The sequence below is a fragment of the Thermobia domestica genome, chromosome 12, assembly GCF_964235325.1.
Source record: "Thermobia domestica chromosome 12, izTheDome1.hap1.1, whole genome shotgun sequence".
NCBI classification, from domain to species: Eukaryota; Metazoa; Arthropoda; class Insecta; order Zygentoma; family Lepismatidae; genus Thermobia; species Thermobia domestica.
This window is the reverse complement of record NC_137465.1, coordinates 48387579-48412841: the sequence shown is the minus strand read 5'-3', so window position 1 is coordinate 48412841 and position 25263 is coordinate 48387579. Positions and strand designations below refer to the sequence as shown.

General features: G+C 35.8%; 1 protein-coding gene across 1 annotated transcript; it reads right to left on the bottom strand.

Moving 5' to 3' along the window:
- Positions 1–21215, bottom strand: LOC145666448 (uncharacterized). The gene is made up of 6 exons (XM_081733680.1): positions 20493–21215; positions 13157–13289; positions 10536–10754; positions 5322–5951; positions 3246–3402; positions 1–489 (listed from the first exon to the last, which is right to left on the bottom strand). The coding sequence occupies exons 3-6, from the start codon at positions 10632–10634 to the stop codon at positions 11–13; spliced, it is 1365 nt and encodes a 454-aa protein (XP_081589806.1). The 5' UTR covers positions 10635–10754; positions 13157–13289; positions 20493–21215; the 3' UTR covers positions 1–10.
- Between the last annotated feature and the right edge of the window lie 4048 nt (positions 21216–25263).

The following is a 25263-nucleotide window of genomic DNA, read 5'->3' as shown; positions in this document are numbered from 1 at the left end:
AACATGTATATTACGCTACTCCAATGTCACTAAGGAGAGTGTTGATGGCTGTTGATTCCTTGTCGTAAGTTGACGATAAATGGTAACATGATCTTTGAAGGAATGCCCACACATCATGAGATTCTACCGAATAACTAGCATTTAAGGACCATATAATCTTAAAACAGCAGTCCACGGCACTCATTATATTTGGTAACGTATATACCACATCATCGACTATTACGTGAAAGCCACTTACTTCATTCAGTTCTCTTCCTACAACCATGACGTATGGCTGTACTGTTAAATGCAGATCTTTGAACTTCGCCTGCCTTGCACTTATGCTGTCTTTTAGTTCTGCACACGTTTGTATTCTTGAGATGAAGCCCTCTTGTACTTCGGCCTTAGTTGGTCTCCAAATCTTCTGCGAAGTTTTCACATGAACGCTATTTACGTTCATAAGATAGGGTATGAGTAGAAAAGCTGCTAATGTTGATACTTCTTCCGAATCTGGAATAAAGTTGAAAAGTACTAGTAAATAAATTGATAAATGAATTTCTTACAAAAAAGATTTAGTTCCATTGCAGAAATATAATATTCTTTGATGACGACAATGACAATGGTGGAATGAAACGAGAGAAATAACAGGAAACCTTCACACACAGTATTTGTCCCCTACAGGTTTCACTTAGCATAAGTGGGATCAAACTAGTGACTCCACGCACCAATGTGAGCGCTGTAACACTCAGCTACTGAAACTGTACGAATTCTCTGCATAACTCGGCTTTATTATTGCCGTGTCACGAATGAAACTTTCTCAGTTGCTACTAATTATAATAATAATAAAAAAACTAATGCAATTTCCATAATATTTCAAGCGCTTTTAACCGGAAAGACATTTTTAAAACAAAAAATCAGCGAGATGTGAACATGCTACACTTTGTGAAATGTGCAACGTTTTCCCTCCATCCATGTCCTTTACCCGCATCCCAGCTCACCGTAGAAATGATTGTTTTGGATTGAATGTGTAAAGGCCTTTAACAACATGAAAGTAGGTAGCAAGTTAGAATCAAATTGTTCTTTTTGGGAGGGCTCTAGCTATGTTCAGGGTTGAGGTTTAAATCAGATGGATTAAAAAAAAAAGTTTTTTTTAAGGACTTTGTTTGAGAAAGTACAACTATATAATAATTATTTATCCAGTTAAGAGTTAAAATCCCAATGACTAAAAGGTCTGCCCTGCAGAGGCAAAGTAGGGCTGGGAAGTATCGTTCTGAACCATCTTTGCTGGTATTGTCCCATAATTTGTTTGGTAGATCTATAGACAAACCTTATTTCTGAAGATCTTACCAAGGGATTGAACAGTGACCCTGTCGACACAAATAAAGATAGCATAATAGCTATTGAAGAAATATGTTTCTCATGCAGGAACTAGATGCCTTGATCTAGTTTAATTTCCTGCTGTTGTGACTGTATGTTGAGTGAAAAGAATAACAGACTTGCTGGAAGGAGAGTAAGAGGAAATTGAAGTACCATGAAGAAACCTATACACACCATTAATAAACAATTGGTTACTCAGCAAAACCAGATATACACAAAATACTTGTCCGATACAAAGCATATGGAACTGCTGGAATTTGAACCAGAGAAGTAAACGATTATCCAGCAGATCTACTATTGCCGTACCGCGACTGAAGAACAATACTCTTTCCCATGTCTTCCAGTCAACTTGTTCCCAAAGTTAAAAGCGAAAAAATCTTACTGGACAGGGATTTCAATCAGCTAATGATCGGATAACCACAGTAGATTCCTGCTTTTCGGGACTTTCTAGAAACGTATGTTCTGGATATTATATAAGCATTGAGATCCAACTGAATTGTGTTTATTGTAGCTAAAGAAGACCACATTACTTGATATGTAAAATTATTTTTTTTTTTTATTTATTTAAGGAAAGGACATAAGGAGGGGTTCGGGCATCCAACTACTAAGTCTCATCAGCCCTTAAAGTGAGGCTAAGACGGAGGAACGAAGTTCGCCTGCCCTCAGATAAGGTACTACCCAGGCATTTATCTGGAATAGCTGAGGGCGATCAGAGCAGGCTAGGGTTCGTTCCCACGCTCGACCTACCCAAATGCCGCATGGGTGGCAGATGCGTTGAGAAATAAAAGTACTTCAAAGACGCAATTACATTCTTTCATTTTACGCCTCGAAATGTTCAGCTGACCCTCGTAGATCACGTTACATGAAAATGAAGTTGCACCAATGAAGCTTCTAAATTCTTATATCAACGTTATCTATAGCCATATTTTTCAAGCCGAGACAGAAGTGACGAATTACATAATGTAAACAAGTAAGTATTATTCCAGAATTTAAAGGTACAGTATACTTCAAATATACAAATGCAATAGTAAAACCCTGAATCAATTTGCGAAAACTGTTTGAGCTACCTATTACCGTTTTTGAGTTATAGTCCTTACTGTTGAAACAGGAGGTAGTAGATTTCTACCACTTCCGGTTCAAGGAAATGGGATCTAACCTTGCGATGCTAAATCAATTCCCAAAAGCCGCTTGTCGATACCACTGACCATTTCTTATTTATGGCCATTAATGTTGAAACCGGAAGTAGTAGTGAATTTCTACCGTTTTCGGATTTAGTATAAACGCAAGAGTAGAGATGGTTTATTTTCTTGAAATCGTTAATCGATTTCCGGAAACCGTTTGTCGCTAGGCATTACCATTTTTGAGTTATGACCATTAGTGTTGAAACCAAAAGTGGTCAATTTCCGGTATAAGTGAATGGTTGTTGAAGGAGATGCAACCAATTCTTTGGATGCTGAATCGATTTCCGAAAACCGTTTGTCAATAATTCTTACAGTTTTTGCTGTGACAGACAGAAAAATGAAAAAAAAACTTTAAAACTCTATATATATATAAAAAAACTTACTTCAACCCTAAAAACCTGGTTTAAACCATAGAACTTGCTTTCTAGTTAGTACAGATATTTTTCTAAACTTTTTTTCATATTTTCCTAAATGATATGTAACAAAGAAAGTTCATGTTTACCGTAGAAACTTTTCTTTCCTTAAGCAATTCGTTTCAGGATTTTCATGAACTTACTTCAATAGAATTAATGAAACAATTTCATCAGTTAATTTTACTCTGGATGCACACTTACGTTAATTGTCAAAGCATAGTAATACCCTTTTTTGGGGTCACTGTTTAAAGGTTCTGTTTTGTTACATACTTTTACACAGAGAAAAGTTACGTACCGTTCCTGTACTGTAGGAAATGAAACAGTCGACCATCAGAGTTTCGTGGTTTCTTCTTTTTCGTGGCAACGTCAAAAAGTTTTGACTTTAATACTGGGAAAGTTTCAAATAAGCTGATTGTGTTGTCTGAGTACATGTACTCATAGTCCTTAAGGAGCTGGAAAGAAAAAAAGTAATTATTTTCATTATTGTAGTAGCTAATTGGAATATAAATTAATATTACTTACAAAGACATTAAGATATATTATCATTACGGTGTTTCGCTACCAGTACCTGAGCTAGTTAAAGAAACGTGCCTGAAGAAATTACGCCTACTTGGTTAAAATACAGAATACTAGTATGTTTGATCCTTTCTTGCTTACAACAAAAGGTCTGCCATTGAGTGAATATTGTATATCTTTCCACATTTACTAGTTCGACAATAAGAAACATTAAATAAATGATGTTAGTAAGCATGCATCCAAAATCTAAATGAGATAGATATGAAATTTATTCCAATGAGCAATCCTGCGAGAAATACTGATAGCGAACAACAGAAAGTAGATGTTATAACACGACAAGAATTCCTTGATATATTTCCAAGACCAAATGAAAAGTGTATGGTTACTTCTGTTAACAAATATTCTTTTATGCATCATTTTCTATTACATTTTTAAAATTAAGATCTTAAGGCATTAAATACATTCAATATTAAATATAAGTCCAAAAACCTCAAGATATTCTAATATCAACTTATCCCATTTGTCGTGGATGTCAAATAGAAGGAAGACGTGGGGTCATTTATGCTTCCCAGTGAGTGATCATTTATGCTATTATTTTCTGTTGTGCTTACTGTATACTGTGATCGGCAGAGAAGCGGGAGGTATCATAGTTGAATTTTATGCAACTCTATTTCAAAGTAACTGTTTATATAAGGAGCCTGTTTGATTTCTGCTGTTACGACTAAAAGGAACAGTTATTCGCCAATGGGAATGTCTCGTCTAGCAATCATTAACGGAGAAATGAGAACATCTTTAGGGTAGCACGTATGCTCCTTGCTCTCTGGTACTATATTTTATTCGGTTTACAATAATAATTTCTAAACCTATATTTAGTCACAAACACCTTTGTTGGAATTTAATATCCCAAAATGCCATTATGTAAAAGTTATTATGACAAAAATAGCCCATGTGCGCAGGTCATCACTACTGGAACATATGTATTAGGTAATTTATCACAAATGGAATAGTATTGTGCAATCAGAGTTATTAGTTAACTATATTTCAAATCAGAAGTAATTAAAGGTATAAAACACATTCTAAATTTAACATACTAACCTTATATGTTCCAGCAGTGGTGAACTTTACTGCTCTAAAACATCTCAATAGCTCAGGTGTAAATTTTGAACGCCTTTCATCGCAACGTCTTTAAAGCAAAATAATGAAGACATTTCCTATTTACATTTTATATATATCATTGCAGTGGCATTCATTAATTACAAAGTCATTCTATTCCAGTTTTTTGACCGGTAATAATATACATTATGTAAATGTAATATATTTATTCCCCTATATGTGAATCTAAAGTGCATTAAAACCATTTACATAGAATTAATCTTTGTTACTGTAGGAGAACAGAAGTTCATAGACAATTTCTTAGTTCCCTTCGAAATACGTGTCTTCTTATATACTCTTTCAGCACCAGAAACCTCCTAGGTTCATGTATGCAGGAATAGGTATAATACATTAACGTAGTGTGTATTGTTGTCGGTTGAAAAGCTCTGGTAGGGTGAATTTGTAATTAGTGAATACCACTAAAGTCTATAAATACGCGTAAAATGTAAAAAATAAACATCTCATAGTATAGCTTAGACATTTCGACGAAAGGCGATCTAGATTTACGAGTGAAATATTGACGACCACGTTTCGAGTAAAAATACTCATTACTAATGGAACACAAAGTTATTATATTACAATTCAAATGGTTTGTAACATGGTTTTCGTTTCTGCTTACAAAAATGGCGTTTGGTACTAGCAAATTGATATAATACCCATTCAATTTACCCAGGATGTCAATAAGAAACAATGTGTAGCTTACCAGACAATACCCCAGAGGCTTCCTCAATACTTTAAACTCCTGCATGTATTCTTGTATTGTCGGTCCGTCAGCAGATAATATACGTGATAATCGTGCACATGTAGTCAATTGCCATTTCTTCTCAACTGTCTGCCACGGTTCGGTAGAGTGTCGCAACCACTGCAAGCAGTCTTCAAGATCTATATCATTGATCTCAATTCCAGTTGATAAATTTAATTCTGTGCAACGTTTTCCCGGAGTACGCTGTATTTGATCGGTTGTAGTTGATGAGGATGAAGCTGTTGAAGACCTACTAGAGTGAATTAAACCATTAGCTCTAGCTTTTCTCTTTAAGTTATGAATCATATCAGGAAGCTTTCCTATGACTCTGTTCACCATACCTCGTGAACTTTCTGCACACACTTTGTTGAAATAGACTGATGTCAGCTCTTTAGGAAATACCTTCTTTATTTCCTGTGTCCAATACACGTAAGTGGAAGTCGTAATATGTTTGGATGGATCGTCCCTTAAAATATGACTACAAATTAGTTTAGTCAAGGTTCGCCGTGCTGACACATCCAATGGAACTGTTCTGTCTCTTCTAAGTAGACACTTTCCATCAAAGGCATCTTTGAGAATGTCTACAAGTTTCTGCAATAAACAGAAGTACACCGTGACCTTAGTGAATTAGATTTTTTTATAATGTGTTATGCTATCCCCATTCATGTTCACTCTACAGTGTTCAGTGCTGTACAAAACTATCTTTCGTTGTAATCAAAAGTATCGGGACAGGCCAGTAATAACGAAATAGGTGGACGGAAGAAAATTCAATGTTGCTAGTGAGTATTAATAGAAAAACTGCATTAAAGGGCTTACTGCCATTACAACAGCCATCTTTGATTCCTCCATTTTAGACACCACGTAATATTTTTCAAATGGAAAAGTTGTGTGACATTAATTTAGACTAAAAAGACTTTCAAACGAGAATCTGAACTCAAATTTGACCAATCACCATTCGTTTAGTATAAAATCACGCGTAACCCATTCCTTTAAATATATATCGTCGTATGAAAACCAGAGGAACGTAACTCTATTTTTGTAGGTTTTGAGGAGAGAGGGGAAAAAAGTTGTTTTTCCCAAACAATTGAATCGTTGAGCTCGAAAACCGGTCATCTCCATCCAAGCAAATTTCAAAGGAGTGGCAAACAAAACTAAATTAGTCAATATTCATCCGACATATAGGGCTGTTTTAATTTTCGGACCGTAGAACGGACATTTTTCTACTTTCCAAAATGAAAATAAAACTGTATGTCACATACATATTGATTAATTTAGTTTTGTTTGTCACTCCTCTCAAATTATCTTCGATGGAGATGACCTGTTTTCGAACTCAACGATTCAATTGTCCTTTTATTAAGATGGTAAACACATTATTGCATAACAAACAAGTCAATGACAAAGTCAACTTCAATAACACTTTAATAACAGCAAGTGGGGCTTTCAGAATTATGTTCATAATCTAAGCAAACAAAAATTCCATTCTTAGAGTTACGTTCCTCTGGTTCTCATACGACGTTATGTGATATCAAAATAGAGGAATTCAATATGGCTGTCATAATGGCAACACTCCCATTTAATGCAGCTTTTCTATTAATACTCACTTGCAACATTGGATTTTCCTCCGTCAACGTATTTCGTTAATACTGGTCTGTCCCGGTACTTTTGATTAACCCTATATAAATATGGGCCCCAAAATGTCTCCGTTCAGTCACATGCTACACAAAATTCGAAAAATTATGTTTCAAAACTGTCTTGCTTGAAAACTATTGAATCTACTGCAAGTTCAAGCAAGAACCAACGAGCGAGAAGTAAATGTATAGTGATACCCAAGAAACTATATACAGGGTGCGGCAGCGTTCGTAGCGTAATTTGACTTGAATTGCACAATGACGTCCTGCATGAATGCGCGCCAGCTCGTGCCGCATTCGTGTACTAATGAGCTGCCATTTCGAGTGTGACAGTGATACGGAGCGGTGGAGTGCACAGCATCGTGCCTTTGCTGTTGAAAGTTATTTCAAGAATAACGACTCTGTTATTGCTACCCAGCGTCTATTTCGGCAACATTTCAACTTGGGACGTCATGGGAAAGTTCCAGGTGGACGGACCATTGTGAGGTGGGTACGTGCATTTCGAACAACAGGTACTGTTTGCAGTGGCAAACCGGGAAGAAATGAAAGAACTGTGCGGACACCAGAAGCCGCGGAAAATGTTCGTGCTGCAATATTGCGTTGGCCAAAAAGATCTGCTTGTCGTCATTCGCAAACTGTGCATATGTCCGATCGCTCATTCAGGAGAATATTGCACGAAGATCTCCATTTTCACCCATATAAGTTGCAGATTGTTCAGGAAATTAGGCCTTGCGATTGGATTTCACGAGAAATATTCTGCTTAACCATGTGTGATCTCCTTCGCCAAAGTCCACAAATGTTGCACACCATCCTGATGTCAGAGGAAGCTCATTTCGAGTTATGTGGTTCAGTGAATAAACAGCATATGCGTTATTGGTGTGATGTAAACCCGCATGAACTGCACATCAAGCCCTTGCACAGTTCTCGTGTCACAGTGTGGTGTGGAGTTGCTTCCTTTGGAATTATTGGCCCTTACTTCTTTGAGGATGACAGTGGTGTGGCTGTAACTCTCACCAGTGAACGCTACCTAAAGATGCTGCAAGACTTCGTTCTTGCCCAATTAGATATAGTCGATGTGGATGTGGAACAATTATGGTTTCAACAAGATGCAGCGCCCTCGCATACAGCCAAAATTTGCATGAATTTCTTGCGACAGACATTTCCAGGTAGAGTAATTTCCCGTTTTGGTGACATTTCCTGGCCGCCTCGCTCACCTGATCTTTCATGTGCAGACTTTTTTTTGGGGGGCTACCGTGCCACCATTCCTGAGTTGAAGGATCGCATCAGAACTGCCATCGGCAATGTCCCAGGGAACACATTACCCCGAGTTATGGAAAGCTTCCAACGCTGCCTAGATGAATGTGTTGTGCAGAGGGGTCATCAATTGACAGGAGTCATATTCAAAAAGTAATCCACGCAATGGACAATGACTTACACATTAGTAAATTGCATACCTTTAACTATTAATTGACATCAGAGGTAATACATAAATCACAATTACTGCCTGATGGTATGTTGTTAATATCCTACTATGAACGCTGCCGCACCCTGTATAATTACATGATTTAACATTACAGATGTACTGTACCTAATCACGTTACCGATTATTGTTTTCATAAATACTTTGGTTTAATTATCAGAATGCCTACAAAGAGAAATGTATCTCTACAACCAGCAACTTCAATACATTCTCTAAAGGAATCAACATTTGCGAGCGTTTCATAACTCTATAAATTGGAACTTCAGGCACTAAGGCCTACGAGCACTCTATTTAAGGCTCCCATACGTCCCAGTTTTACCAGGACACGTCCCTGTGTCCTGAAGTTTTTCGCCTTGTCCCGGTTTATCATTAATTGAAAATCAAAAGCTTTCACAAGATAATGAAACCGACTTATACTTTTTACATTGCAAAACCACGCTGAGGAATTGTAACTATCATTCTACTTGCAGGTTTCTGTAATTCTTCAATCTTCATATTTCCAAGCTTTCAACTCTTCTTTAGAGTCTTGGTCACGGTGCTTAAAAACAGGAAGAAAAAGAACAAAACCGTCAAGGAATAAAAAGGAACAGACTTACCAAGGGGAAGAGCTGTGTAGAAAACACGTTGTCAAATGCATCAGCGATCTGCAGATGTTCTTGAAGCAAACTAAAATATGGCGGAGTCAGTTTATGCGTCTTTACTGTTTCTGTTGGAAGGTTGCCAACTCATTATATTTGTATTATCATGCTAATGCTGGGAAACTTTTGTGATACCCTCCTCCCATTCGTCACTCACCATCCCTTGTCTAGATTTAATTTTGTTTTTGTTTTCAAAAGAATAAATAAATTTTCAACAACCGGTCTCTCTACTTCATTTCTAGCTCCAAATAAAATTTTTCAATCTCCTACCCTGTGTTGCGTTTCTTTTAAATGTTTCGATAAACCTGACACCGGATTTTCCGCTTTCGAATTCGTAATGTGTTCTTTTACTCGGACTTCTAAATTTCTTTTCGTTTTGCCTATGTAACTCTTGGCAACTGCATTTTTTTTTTCGTAAATACCTGCTTTCTCATTGGAATCTGTGCAATAAGTCTTAAATTGGACGACATTTTTTTCTAGAGTTTTAGGTGGTTTAAAGACTGTACGTAAATCGTATTACGTGTTGATTCTATTTAGTGCAGTTGTCAGTCTAGGAAAAATAGGCAATCATACCCATCCCTTATCCTTCATGTCGGTTTCAGGTTAATCGGAACTAACATTCTGACTCCACCATTCTGACTCCGCCATATTTTAGTTTGCTTCAAGAACATATGCAGATCGCTGACGCACTTGACAACGTGGTTTCCACAAGCTCTTCCCCTTGATAAGTCAGTTTCTTTTCATTCCTTGATGATTCTGTTCTTTTTCTTTCTGTTTTTAACCACCGTGATCAAGACTCCAGGGGAAATTCGAAAGCTTGAGAATTTAAAGATTCAGGAATTACAAAAGCCTGTAAGTAGAATTATTCTTTTTGCTTTATATTCGGACAATGCTATAGGAGCACAGGTTCAATCTTAATTTTATAATTATTCTAATCGTTGCTTCACCGGATGTGACATCATGTTAAAAATGATGGGGAAATTTACCAAACGACGACTGATATTCAGTTGGGGCCCGCAGTGTTTAAATCCCCCGAACTGTCACTCTTATTACGAGAGTTTAGAATGGATACCCCGTTTTCCAATCAGAACACTTGTAACTTGTGTGAGAGAGGAAAGAGGGGAAAACATCGCGAATATTTACTAGTTTGTAAGATGTAATTTTTTTTTTCAAAATATGATATCCTTAACTCTATTATGAAAATTGCTTTTTAAAGCTGCATTCCTGTCATTTTATTTTATCATGTAAATAAATAACAGTAATTAAAAACCATATTTAAACTTTGTTTCATATCTCTGAAGTTTCAAACATATTTATTACCATCTGTACTTATTTTAAATTATATAACCTTTCCAAGTTTTTAACCTAACGTATCAATAGTAACAACGATTCTTATATTTAAATCAGTATATGCAGGTAAAACAATTACCAAGTTTTCTTTCGTATTCAGTTGTTCATCCATATCACCCTGTATATGTTTATTAAGGCTACAATCTGTTGCTGAATCAGAAATGCTATTCCCTGGCATACAACTGGTGTCTCCCTGTGATTTTGTAGATACATCTGGAGCGGGTATTACAACTATATCAGCACTGTCAAACTCGAGTACGTCTTCTAATGATGGTTCAATATCAGTAATCTCCACTTCCTGTAATATGTAATTTGGTTGAAATTGTACATAAGTCATATTTCTTCACTAACACGAAAACTTTATTTTGACATCGCGCTAAAAGATACTATTTAGAACACGTGTAATTATATAACACTACAATATAAGTAGGTAAAACCTGGTATGTTTTTATTGTATTCAAACAATTATATGAAGCATGCATTAAATCAAAATCAACAATATGTCATTCATTTAACAATTATTGAATTACAAAGTATTGAAAATGAAATTTTTGAGTTTTACGTCTCATGGTTATGCCGGTTAGGCTAAAGGAGACGGTGATGATGAGTAATGAATGAAATGGTGTAATGAAGAAAGTGGGAGGAAACGTGAAAACCCCGAGAAAACCCACGCACACGGTGTTTGTCCACCACAAAGTTCACTTCGCGGGAGGAGGGTTTGAACCAGGACCCCATGCACCAGAGGTGAACGCTCTACCACTGAGCCACCGCGGCCCTACAAAGTATTGAATTTCACTTTAGACACTTAGAAAGAAACTATAAATATCGCAAAACTAAAGAATACAAAGGCTTTTGTGAATTGTTAGAGTCGTCAAGTCCAGGAGGCTTAGGTGGGCGGGTCATGTAGCTAGAATGGAAGAAAGTAGAAACGCTTTCAAAGTCTCGACTGGAAGACCAATCGGAAAACGGCCATTACGAAGACCTAGGCGCAGATGGGAGAACAATATTAAGATGGATCTCGCAGAGATTGGAATACAAAGTAGAAACTGGATGCAGTTAGCTAAGGATAGAAGTCAGTGGAGAGCTTTTGTGAACGCGGCATTGAACCTCCGGGTTTTATAGGCCATAGAGTTAGTTAAAGAATACAAAGCACATAAAGGTGTGTAAAAAAAAAAAAAAAAAACTTATGAGCAGTGCTTGTTTACAATTTTGTGCGCATTGAATTATCTCTTCTTGTGCCGACGAAACCTACAGTAGACGAAAGCTTCAAAATTCTACGATAGTTTTGCAATACTTTTCTTTCCTTGATTTTTTCATTTTAAAAAGCCGCTGTATCTTTTAAAGATTATATATAGATCTGGTGGAAAGGTTAGGTTAGGTTTACATTTAAGCGTCACACAGTTATGCCATGTCGGCTAAAGGAGACAGACCTACTGATTATAGTGGAATCCGAACTACTTTTTCGTTTAACAGTACCTCACTGGAAATCGTACCAGGGTCCACGCGCATCAAATGCAAGTGTGCTAGCCACTAGACCCAGCGGAGGTCCAACTGGAGGAAAGAAACGACCTGCCATATGTTTTACAGGAACATGCATTGACTTATCCATAATCTTTAGTTGTGTACTACTTAACGTACAAATATTTATGTAGCTAATTTCGTTGGGATGGGGATGAGACGTTTATGGTTGCAAGACTTCCAACATTGTAAAGGAGAACACATTCGGTTGGCAACAATGTTAGTTTGGTGATGTTAGCTATTATGCCAAACAATATCCTGCCGATATTTCAATGGTGTAACATTTCGGAGTTTAGTTGTCTATTAGTTCAAAAGTTACGACGTCGTAACAAGATAAAGGGCCCATCCTGTATAACTATTATCTCTATGAACGTAATTGTATATATACAAGAGAGTGTCGTTCCACAGAATGAAACTACAGTACACTTCCAAACTACGCAAGTTCATAAAATCCCGAATCGATTTTCGGAAACCGCCTGTAGCTAGCTATGACCGCTTCAGAGTTATGACTTACTGTTGAAACCGGAAATGATCGACTTCTACCACTTTCGGTTTAACTTGGAGGTTCTTCAAGAAGGGGGAACGAATTCTTGGGGTGCTGAATCGATTGACAAAAACCGCTTCTCGATAGCTCTTATCGTTTTAGCTGTGATACCTTGATAGACAGACAGCCGTTCTATAACACTTCTTCAGAGTTTCTACAGATCTTGAAAAATCTATTTCCCTGACTTCTCGCTGACTTTTACTGACCTGACCTTTCATGACTGGTGTCAGAAAACGCTGGCATATAAATAAGGAATAAATAACATTGAATATTTATATATAAGAAGAGACAAATAGTAATCAATTGCTCATCAGTACAACAAAAAATAGAAATAAAAACCAAATAGGTATTATAATGGTTGGCTAAGCTGAAATTGGTGTACAATTAATGTTAGAAAACTATATTTTATAAAATTTCCCTGGCTTTCCCTGATTTCCAGTCTTTTTCCTTGACCTGCAATATTTTCTCTCAGTTCTCTCTGAGAAGTAGGAACCCTGTTCTTACACTTATGCATAGCATCGTTTGGAAGTGTAATATAACTATACGATACCTTTAAATACTTTGGAAGCTTTGTCATTTATATACTTCAGATATGCTAGTAATGATAAAACTACGAATAAGTAAAATATACAACTAACCGCAGAATCACAGTCTACTAGTTCCACATGTTCCAATGTTTCCTGAACAATGCTCTGTGTCCCACTTTTGGAAACAGAGAATTTATGTCTTCGCCTTGGAGCATGGCCATTATGTTGCTAGTAATTTCATTCTCTGGAAAATATATTAAATAATTACACTTCTGTAGGACAAAATAAGACTGCAAGGTGTGATGTGATCACGGGGGCAGACTACTAAAAATGATACAAAAGCTAACATATTTTCTTCTGCCTGTTTCTCGTAAGTGGAAAGAGATAATGAAATGTAACTTACCACAATAATAGATAATGTTATTCTACACCCGAAATATGAATCGGAAGAATTTTCAGTGTTGCCATCCATAGAAATTAAAGTGTGGCCAGAATATGAATTACCCAAAAATCTAGGTTAAGGCAGAACTAGAAGAAAGAACTCAAGGATATTTGATGACTTATCATGTATTGGTTCCTTGTTAACTACTTTCTAAATAATATTTGTAATTATTTTGTAATAAGCTTTCTGTATTTGTATTTATTATAAATTTTCTGTATTTGTGTTTACTATAAAGTTTATTAATCATCTCTGCCGATGTTTGAATGGTGCAAAATTTCAACGTTTTTTGTATTAGTTTTTCAGATATTTCCAGATAGAGTTTTAAATGCCTCACCCTATATATAATAGTAGCTTCACATACCCGCTTCGCTGCGTCTGACCAACAATTCCACCCTAATAAACAGAATTTTCGAAATTCCCATTTTTACTAAGATATCAAAAACCACTGAAACACGAGTCAAATTATTTAAAATCAGAAGTCCAAATACACAACTTCAAAATTTCTAACTTAATGGCCCAAAAGGGTATTCCGAAGAATGCTAATGATTAGGAGATATGCCCATCTTATTAAAATACTTTCCCCTCTTCCTCGTCGAATTTCCATAAATCATTCCTTAGAGATACTCTATGTCACGAATCCTACGTCCCTTCAAGTTTCTAAGTTAAGCAATTTCCATCTTATTAAAATATTTCCCACCCCCTTTTCCCCTTCCATCCTTTTATTTTCTTCTAGGCAATATGTCAAAAAACTCTGAAGCACGTGTCTAATTATTTTAAATGAGAAGTCCAAACCCCAAATTCCATGTTTTTAACCTTCAATGTTTCGACATATCGATATTTTACTGTAATAATTACAAACACACACCTTTCTTCATTTTCCTTTTTTTTTCTTCCCATTTTTTATAAAATATAATAAAAGACTGAAACACGTGTCAAACTGTTTAAATCAGAAGTCCAAATACAATTCGTCAAGTTTCTAACCTTAAAGAATTAGGAGATACGGACATCTTTACAATATTTTCCACCCTCTTTCCCTCATACCCGCCGAATTTCCAGAAATCCTTCCTTATTGCTACCCTACGTCACAAACCCTATGTACTGACCAAATTTCAAGTTTCTAGCCTAAGCGGTTTGGCTTGTGCGAGGGTCAGTCATTCATTCAATCAGTCACTCAAGACTTTGCATTTTATACATAAAGATCTGATATTGTCCCACTGCACGATGGCACCATACTTCAAAAGAGGTTGGTTTTAATCCAAATTATTATTAGCTTTCGTATAAAGTAATTGTATCACCATATAGTATAAGGGAATAGTTTAAAAAAATCACTCACCATTATGAAGAACATTGTATGTACACAGCCTTAAAATTTGTAATTATTTCAAAATCGAATAAACTAAGTTGAAGGCTATGAATTTGTACTACTTCCGTTGGTAATGAATGCTGCGTCTCAAGCACTTACAGCAAAAGCCAATAACTACCATTATCGAGCATCGAACAAATGAACCACAGTGGGGACTTGTGGTCTTGCACTATTAACTTTGTCCTCTGGTTATTATTTTGACTAAGACACAGCCACAACAAGATTTTAATAAAATCTATTTAAACTTTCACTTATTAAAATTTAACTTTTTTAAATACCGGAAATCAAATACGGAGTAAGTTCAATATCTGAAAGGAGCATGAAGCACTGAACACTTTGACCTTAGTAGAAAACAAAAATATCTTTTTTTTAAGATACTTTCAATATTCACACCCTAAAACTATAGTATGACTTACTGAAACACTTTATGCCTAATTTCTACCATCTTAAGACGTATAGTACGTATAATCGTTAAATAACAATAAAATACATTGTATTAACACATTTAACATTACTAGATCCTTAAAAACAACTTTCAACTTCATGTCGTTTAGCATTTATTAAAAATTCAAATTGTGATAAAATTTAGTTGTGATTAAATTTACACTTGTTGGTCTTCCAATTAAGATTTAAGAAAAGCAATATTAAATTATTAGAAGACTAACATTGCCCTGCAGACAAGTAGGACAAATTCAAAGAAACAAATTTTATCACATGATCTCGCCCCACTCCCTTCTTCTTTGCTTCTCCGAGTGCGAGTTATTCGTTAGAAAATCTTGTTTTTGAACAACCATTCTTTAAACTATCAGAAAACATTTGAAGAAATCGGTGTACAAACTGAATTTGTTACATGAAACCTTTTATCTAAATTTTTCTAAATGATTATTGTAAGCATTACAAAAGTTTTTTTTTTTTCGCAGCGATTTGACTCTTCATTATACATGTAAGTAAAAGCTCTGTTATTACAATTTTGCGGCTATTTACTGATTCCTTTAGTTTTAATATTAATAAAAGGAAACAGCTACTATGGAGGCTAGTCGTGAATGTATCATATCCAATTAAAAATCTGCGGAGAACACATAAGAACATATTCAATTTCTACAATATTTATTATTTTTATATGTATACCGTTGGAGAAGGTAACTTATATTATTTATTTTCATTACTTTTACTTTCGCATTCTCTGTTTGTTTATATTTCTTTTCAACACCCACATTATACCTAAGCAAATAGACTATTGACAGAAAGCTTCAGACACTCCGCGCTCTCGGTCCAGTCGTAGCGTTTTAGCATCTTGGAACCTGAGAGGATGCAACTTTATTCTTTTGATAACATATACACTGGTTAACCCATTGTAGATTTACTACCGGTATTTTATATTTAAGTCACAACAACTTTTCACTTGCACTTACTAGAATCTCATAAAGATGCATAAGCTATTGAACATTTCATGGACACGGTTAATTAACAGAGCTGCAACATCGTACACTAACACTAATTTTTAATTAATAAACACGGAAGAGAGGAAAGGACTCAAAGCAAAAGGGGAGAAAATACAAAAACTGAGACTTTCTATCATAAACGAACAGATTCACATTATGGGCCTCTTCTATATTCCCTTTCTTTTCATATTAAAAGCAAGAATAAAACAACTCCTAACCAAAATTGACACTTTACAACACAAAGATATATATATTAGCTGAACGTACTCGATTCGCTGCGTCAAACAAAAGAGCCCCTTCCACCATCAGTGTTGCTAACAACCTCTGAAGAAAAAAGGCTAGATGGCCCTAACAAATAAGCTTTTTTATGCAAAACAAATATATATATAACTAGATTTTGAGCTGCTAACCTAAATTATAGATTTTAAATGCCTTTTTGTGTGTGGGATTAAAAGTAAGTTATAGTAAAATTTGAAATGTTGAATTTTATTCAGTGAAGACTAACAGGTAACATATATGACTCTCAATAACAAATTACTTTGTGAAAGTAAACAGCCAGAATTATCAGTCGAATATAAATAAATAATAGATGACGTCGCAGCTAGCTGAGGTGTGGAACTGGATGCACCGTCGTTGGATTGCGTATTGGTTGTGTAGACTGGAGGGCGCCATGGTTTAGTGGTAGAGCATTCGCGTAGCCTCTGGTTTGATCTTAGCTCGTACCAAGTAGGGTTTGTGGTGGACAAACACCGTGTGCGTGGGTTTTCTCGGTATCCTCCCACTTTCTAGATTCCACCATTTCATTCACTTCTCATCACCAGTTGTTTTAACCTATGCTGCGCGGCATATTTGTGCGTCGTAAAACTCAAAGATTTTTTTTTCTTTGTGTAGGCTGCCATTCTCCCAATTTTCAGTAGTATTTCTTTCGACAGATATAGCCCTTACAAAAGTATAATTTCTCCGCAGACCCACACGAATCATCATGGTTGCATTGAGTGTTTTCAAGCTGATTAGAAGTCCTATTTGTTTTCTTTAATAAACTAACACAATCTCCGTAGCATGAAGAACCGAAAAAGTTAATAAATTTGTATGAGAAAACTCTCATTCTTGCAATGAAATGCGAAATTTAAAATAATTTAAAAGCACTTGACCGTTACGGGAGCGACATTAAAATTATTTCTCAGTCGACAATTATTGTTAAGTAGCTGTAAAGCTGTAGGTAGGAAGAGAGAAGAAGAAAAATTAAGAATTTGTTGCGTAATAAAACACCCTTTCATGGGAAATCAATTAATACGATTGTATATAATGACAAATATTCTTCTCTTTTTATGTTTACACTTTATTTTCAAAGAAACAAAATGAAATGAAATCTTTGAGTTTTATGTCCCACGGTTATGCCGGTTAGGCTAAAGGAGACGGTGATGATGAGTAATGAATGAAATGGTGGAATGAAGAAAGTGGGAGGAAACGGGAGAACCCCGAGAAAACCCACGCACACGGTGTTTGTCCACCACGAAGTTCACTTGGCGGGGGCTGGGATCGAACCCGGTACCCCAAGCACCAGAATTTCAAAGAAACAGTATTGCGTAATAAAACACCCTTTCATGGGAAATCAATTAATACGATTGTATATAATGACAAATATTCTTCTCTTTTTATGTTTACACTTTATTTTCAAAGAAACAGTATTTTTAGAATTAATTTAAGGGCTAATAAAAAAGGGAAAAAATGGCAAAAGAGCTTCATCAAATCAGCTATATTTAAGGTTTTCGTAAATTTGCATAGCTAAATGCCTCTTCAAATAGGCTAATTTTTTCTTTCCGCCTCTTTTCTCCTCCTTTTCACTAAAATATCAAAACAATTAAACACGTGTCAACTTATTTTAAATAAGAAGTCGAAACATAGAACTTTCTAAGCTTAAGGGATTCAGAGATATGGATAACTTATTAAAATAATTTCCACCCTCTTTTCCACACCTAAGCCGTCAAATTTCCAAAAATTCTTCCTTAGTGGTATCCTACGTCACAAATCATATGTACTGTCAAAATTTGAAGTTTTAAATTCAAGGGTCACTCAATAATAATGCCAGAAAGGATCGCTAGTATTTACGAACAGCCTCAATTGTGCTGATACATTTCATTTTTCAACACTATGATACCTCCCTTGCATTGCTTTTGCAAATTACAAATCTTGTCATTCAGTTACACCAACTATTTCTCAATTAATAGTTATTCTGGTCAAATTCATTCATTCACTTTCTTTCGTCTTTATAATCATGCATATTGTACGAATTTGTGCTTGTGAACAAGACTCGTCAGGGTAAAAGATACATAAACATACATAAGTCTAATATACATACAAATTAAATTGAAATACTAAGCTACGTCTACTATATAAAAGAAACACAAAAATAGGCATTGCAAATACTATCAGTAATCAAATTCATTTACACATCGTATATAAAAGAAATGAAATAGATATCAAAGGGAAATTCAGTTTGTAACATGCCGTGACTTTCGGCATTACATACTGCATTAAATACCATATTTGCCGTCACTGTCATGAAGCCAACAAAATAAGCCACAATTCGGTGCTGCAGTAGTTTTGGCGCACCACACTTTGGAAGATTTACAGGCAAATTTTTAATACTTTCCATGAAAAGACACATTTATCAGGATGAAATTTCTGCAGGCTACAGAATAAAACAAAATAATACAACTATATTTTAGGTTTACAAGTGTAATATCGTTACAAGTTCTTTACGACCAATAAAATAATTGGAGTTTCTATTTTCCACCGGCTGCATATTTCTCCAGTGTACAGATCCTGTATTTTATGTTTAAAAGTGGAGCATTATACTAGTATGAAACCATGACAAGTGTTAATGAAACTTGTATCCTGGCTTAAACCCACTTTCTACTACCCTAGCCTTCGCGTATACTCACCATCGCCGACGCGCCGTCCCTTCGGATTCAACCCGCGCTAATGCGACGGCGAGTTAGCTCCGCCCTTCCGTCAATCGGTTAGATACGATTCGTGCTTTTAGTGGCCACCTATCATAGGTTGGTTTGTGTTTTGTGCACTATAGTTTTTACGTTACACATCCGAAAGCCGTATTTATGCACAACTTGTAAAATAATTGTAATTTTTTAAGGTAATAGTTAAGAACAGCTACTTCTCATCTCCCGTGCACGAGGACACATCTTACTGTTGCACTACCTAAACACCCTAAGTACAAGGGCAAGAACTCAGTCTATTACCTACTTTTTAACATTCTAGATAGTCAATGAATAATTCCTGAAAGTATGGCGTTTCTCGTCCTTCCCTAAATGGGAAGTACGGCTCCTTAACTATAACCTTTTTTAAGAACTCTTTTGTTTGCCTCCTTGAATTGTATCTATGTCACGTGAAATATTTTTATGCTGCCCAGTAGAATCCTTTTAGGACACAATAAGAAGAAAACTAGTGAAAGAATTTTAATTTTCCAACAATTCTTTCGGCTTACGTCCAGTTTCAAACCTTCAAAAATGCAGTTAAACCATTAATGATTGTTCGATTAGGTTAGTTTAGTGTTCCCGGTAATACTTTACTTACACGAACTGGGATTTTAGCCGCTTTTCATAGAAGTTGGTTTTCATTTCATAATATATTCTATTTTCTTGTGTAATTCTGTAAAAGTCAAAGCGGAAATATGGTATTCAACGTACCGATTCACCATCCTATACGACTATCATGCTCCTCGATCATCGGAACATTCATCGTATTGCAAATAGTATCAACTTCTACATGCATTTTCTCTGTGTTAATGAAATTCGTACCCTTGCCAAAACCCACTTTCTAATACTCTAGCCTATTAAACATAACTTTACTGCCAAGATTACACACATAAATATCACCTAAGAACTCCAAATCATTTCTTACTTAATTTCTCTCCTGTACTTTTTTTTTTTTTTTTTTTTTTTTTTAACGGAGGAGAACCTTTAAACTTAACCCATCCTTCCTAGTGGTGCGCCAAAAGTAAACCTGTACGCACAATTCAACAGCATTATCACATCAAATTTATGTGTGAGGTGTTTCGTACAGACGTAAAGTGAAAGCTACGTTTCAGTTTATGTTAACAACTAGCAAGACACTGCTATTTTTCGAAGGTCTATGAGCCGGGTGTAACGATACATACATACATGATCAACACAAACTTACCTTCGAATAATGGTATATATTGTTCCAATTTCCATGTTGTTAATAATGTTCTTGTTTCCTGCATCTTAATCGATTTAACGGAAATATTACACCACTTTCCTCTGTGATTACACTATTGCATACACATATGCCGCCTTACAGATAACCGCGACAGAACAGCGATGTTATTTTTTCTTTATCATAAAGCAGAGCGCCAATTTCCCTGCAACGGCAATTTCATTGTCTAAAATACCACACGTACTCGGTAATTATCAAATGCGTTGCGTGTTTACCGATCTCTCCTTATTTGAAGTAGCCGAGTAAATTAGTTAGATATAATTTTTCAAAATTAGTAGCCTAGAATTAGGTTAAAACAGCAAAGTATGATTTAACCGAACACTGCTAGGTTACAATAACCCAGAGAATTTCTTCAATGAGAGTATTTTTAACAGAAATTCGGCTACTGTCAAACGAGTTTTCATTTAACCCTGGCTTAGCAAACCCTCCATTTTCTCAGTGCAGTATGGGTGAACGTTGTGAAGCCTGCAAAGCTGTTCGTGGTAATCACACTCTATATTGAGCATTTCTGCCAACTGAAATCCGAACTTGTGACGGTCAAGAGATGATAACCCACATGACATAAATAGGCTATATCCAGTCAGATTTTTTAAGTGTACACGTGTCATTGCAAGCGTTCGTTTCGCCCGAAGGTTCTGCTTCTGAGCGAGCAGAACAGTAATTGTTCGTAACTATAACTTTTCTCCGCACATTCCATTAAGTTTAGGACATCAGTGTACTATTTGACTAAAGAATTCTTCATACAAGGATACTGAAATCATTTCATTCCTCATATCCTCTATAATATTAGGACTTATTTTAACATAATTTGAAATAGCATAATTTAACGTAATATGGCGAGGTACGAGCTATGCAAATTCGCAACTGGGGTGAAATACGTTTCTCTGTAAACAAGATAACTTTTTACCTATAACAGCTAGGGATTCTAATTTGGCATATATGTACCTTACAGCAATACAGAGATCCAATAACCGAACCAGCCATCTAGGGTTACTCTCAAGGTTAAATGGTCAAATTGAAGACTTTGGGGCAAAAACCCGTCAAGTCCAGGCACTGAAAGTGTAAATTAGATAGCTTCACAAGTGTTTCTTGTCATCCGATTTTCTTCAAACTTGGCACGTATATACTAGACTGAAGACAAATTGACACGTATTTTTTTTGTTTCTTTCGGAAAAGAGGTTAAGGGGGTAAAGGGCCCCTTTTCAAAAAAGGGTCCTCGTGATTAAAAGGGCCACTTTAAAGAAACAAAACTCGGCCGATGCAAAAATGACTTCAAAATAGGAAATACAGGTTTTGTCGCTTTGGCGAGAAAAGGGTTGCAGGGGGCAATGGCCACCTTCGAAATGACAAATTACTCCGCACAATCCTTTCAGAAATTGGATTTAAATGGAATTGCTTCAAACCGTGATATGTTGCAGACATGATGTCCCAAGAAAAAGTATAACGGTCACAACCACATATCACTGACGTTTGGCCACTACGAGGCCAGTTTTTTGAAGCCAACCGAAGATAGTGATGTTCTGTATTTCGGTGAAAATGACTGAAACTGTGATATGTTGTAAATGTGATCCTGAGGAAAAGTGTTAATGGGCATAACCACCAATCACTGATCGTTTGGCCACTACGAGACCACTCTTCTGGAACCAGCCGAAGATAATGATATTCTGTATTTCGATTAAAATGACTGAAACTGTGATATGCTATAGATGCTGTGATCCTGAGAAAATGTCTCAATAGGCACAACCACCAATCACTGACCGTTTGGCCACTACAGTGTCGCTTTTTTGGAAACAGTAGCTAACGATATTCTGGTTTTAGGTGGAATTGCTTGAAACCGTGTTGTAAATATTGTGACCTTGAGGAGAAGTCTTAATGGGCACAACTACCACTCACTGACCGCTTGGCCACTACGATGCATTTTTTTAAAGCAACCGAAGATATTCATGTTCTGTATTTCGGTGAAAATGACTGAAACTGTGATATTGTAGATATTGTTATCCTGAGAAAAAGCATCTATGGACACATCCATCATATTATGATCCTTTGGCCATAGGACTGCCATCTATGGAAAATAATAATAATAATAATAATAATAATAATAATAATAATAATAATAATAATAATAATAATAATAATAATAATAATAATAATAATAATAATAATAATAATACATCTCCCCTTCAAAATTCCTTATGGTATAGGTCTGAGTGTGAAATATCTCTGTTCGGATATCTCTCTTCCATTCATGGGAAGGAAATGTACTATCGTGTACAAAAGTGCACTAACACCTGTATTCTGCATATTCTTAGTACAATCACTAATATGCTTAATAGATATATTATGCTATAAATGAGAAACTGAAATCGCATTGATCATTTTATTGTATTTAACAGTAACTACCACTTCTTTAAAGTCATTGAAACAGATGAACGAAAGTATGTTAATTTTTACGTGACAATTTTGCATTTGGAAAATGAAATTTATTCTTTAAACTTCTACTTCAACTACAGGAAATTGCTTTAAGAAATCCTTTTTCACTCTCAATAAATATATAAAATTCAAATTGAAGCAAATTTCAAAATTTCCCTGATACAGTCCCTGTCTTCTTTAAAATTATCTAAACACATGAACAAAATACAGTATATTAAGATGGGAAAAGGTGTCAATTTTGAATTTACATAATAAAAGTTACTTTTTAAATCTATACTTCGAACTAGATACAATGGCCACTACAGGTCCATTTAAAGAAAACAGCCGGGTATAACGATTTTTTGATCTCGGTGTAAATGAATGAAAGTGTGATTTGTTGTAGATGTCGTGATCCTGAGAAAAATTGTCTAGGGCTTTGTTTTATCCCGTGAGATGAGGATGTGAATATGGGCTATGCTTAAATGATGTTCGCCGTTACTCTCCCCATCCCTTTCCGGGTTATGGGATATGAATTTTCAGGGTTTCATTCAATTCTACCAAAATTCCAGAGTATCCTTACCTTCTGCTGTTTAAAAAAATGTAGGTCCGTAGTTGCCAAATGGTCACTGATTTGTGGTTGTGACCATGGAGACTTTTTCTCAGGATTACTGTATCTACAACATATCACGGTTTCAAGTAATTCCACTAAAATCCAGAATACCATTACCTTTAGCACTTTTTTTTAAAAGGTGGTCCAGTAGTGGCCAAATGGTCAGTGATGGATGGTTGTACAAATTGGGACTTTTTCTCAGGATCATAATATCTTCAACATAACACGGTTTCAAGCAATTCCATCGAAACCCAAAATAACGTTACCTTCTGCTGTTTTTAAAAATGTGACCCTGTAGTGGCCAAACGGTCAATGATTGGTGGTTGTACTTACTGACACTCTTTTTCAGGATCACATCTACAACATATCAGAGTTTTAGTCATTTTAATCGAAATACAGAATATCACTATTTTCGACTGCTTTGAAAAAAGTGGCCTCGTGGTGGCCAAACAATCAGTGATTGGTGGATACACCCATTAAGACTTTTCACAGGCTCACAATATCTACAACATATCAACGTTTCAGTCATTTTTACCGAAATTCAGAGAGTCGTTATCTTCGGCTGTTTTCAAAAATGTGCCCCTGTACCCTGTAGTGGCCAAACGGTCAGTGATTTGTGGTTGTGCCCATTCAGATTTTTCTTAGGAACACTATAACTACAACATATCACGGTTTGAAGCAGTAGCATTGAAATCCAATTTCCGTTAAGGTTTGTGCGGATTAATATGTCACTTCGAAGTGGCCATTGCCCCTGCAACCCTTTTCTCGCCAAAGCGACAAAACCTGTATTTCCTATTTTGAAGTCAATTCTGCATCGGAAAGAGTTTTGTTTCTTTAAAGTGGCTCTTTTAATCACGAGGACCCCTTTTTGAAAAGGTGCCCTTTGCCCCCTTAACCTATTTTCCGAAAGAAACAAAAAAATACGTGTCGATTTATTTTCAGTCAAGTATATATGTGCCAAGTTTGAAGAAAATCGGATGACGAGAAATCCTTGTGAAGCTATCTCATTTACACTTTCAGTGTCTGGACTTGATGGGCTTTTGCCCCAAAGTCTTCAATTATTGAAAAATTTTCTGAAACCTATAGACATAAACCTATACGTTACAGTGACTTTAAAAAGGAAAAGTGTAAGCAGATAACGCCCACTAAGCTAGACAAAATACAAACACTCATCAGTCACATTGAACAGAAGGGAAATTATTTTTTCTAGATCACTATTTGTGCTTGAAAAGTTTTTTTTTACTTAGTGACAAATATTAATAATGGTTTAGAATAACATAAAGGTAACGGATGACTTTCAAGTTAACAAATATCAATATATACATTCATTAAGGAATTTGAAAGCATCACGCTAACGGATAACAGTTGTATCGTACTACTACAAATTTGTGTCATTTGGTAACGATGCTGATACATCTGGTTATCATTTAGTGAGAAAGGTATTTCGCGACCAGTAGCTAAAATAGTTGCGAAAGGACAAAACTATATCCCACAATCTATTGCGTTATATTGCAATCTATGTTTGTATAAGAGCTCACTTAGTTGAGGGACAGGTACTCCAGGCAGGAGCGTCATTTCAGATTTTGCTTGGGGGGGCAAAACCCCCTGATATAAGTAGAATTTTGCGTTTTTCACTCATTTACTACTACTCTATTGATAAAATCTATATAAATCTCAAACTCAGGGGGGGCAAAT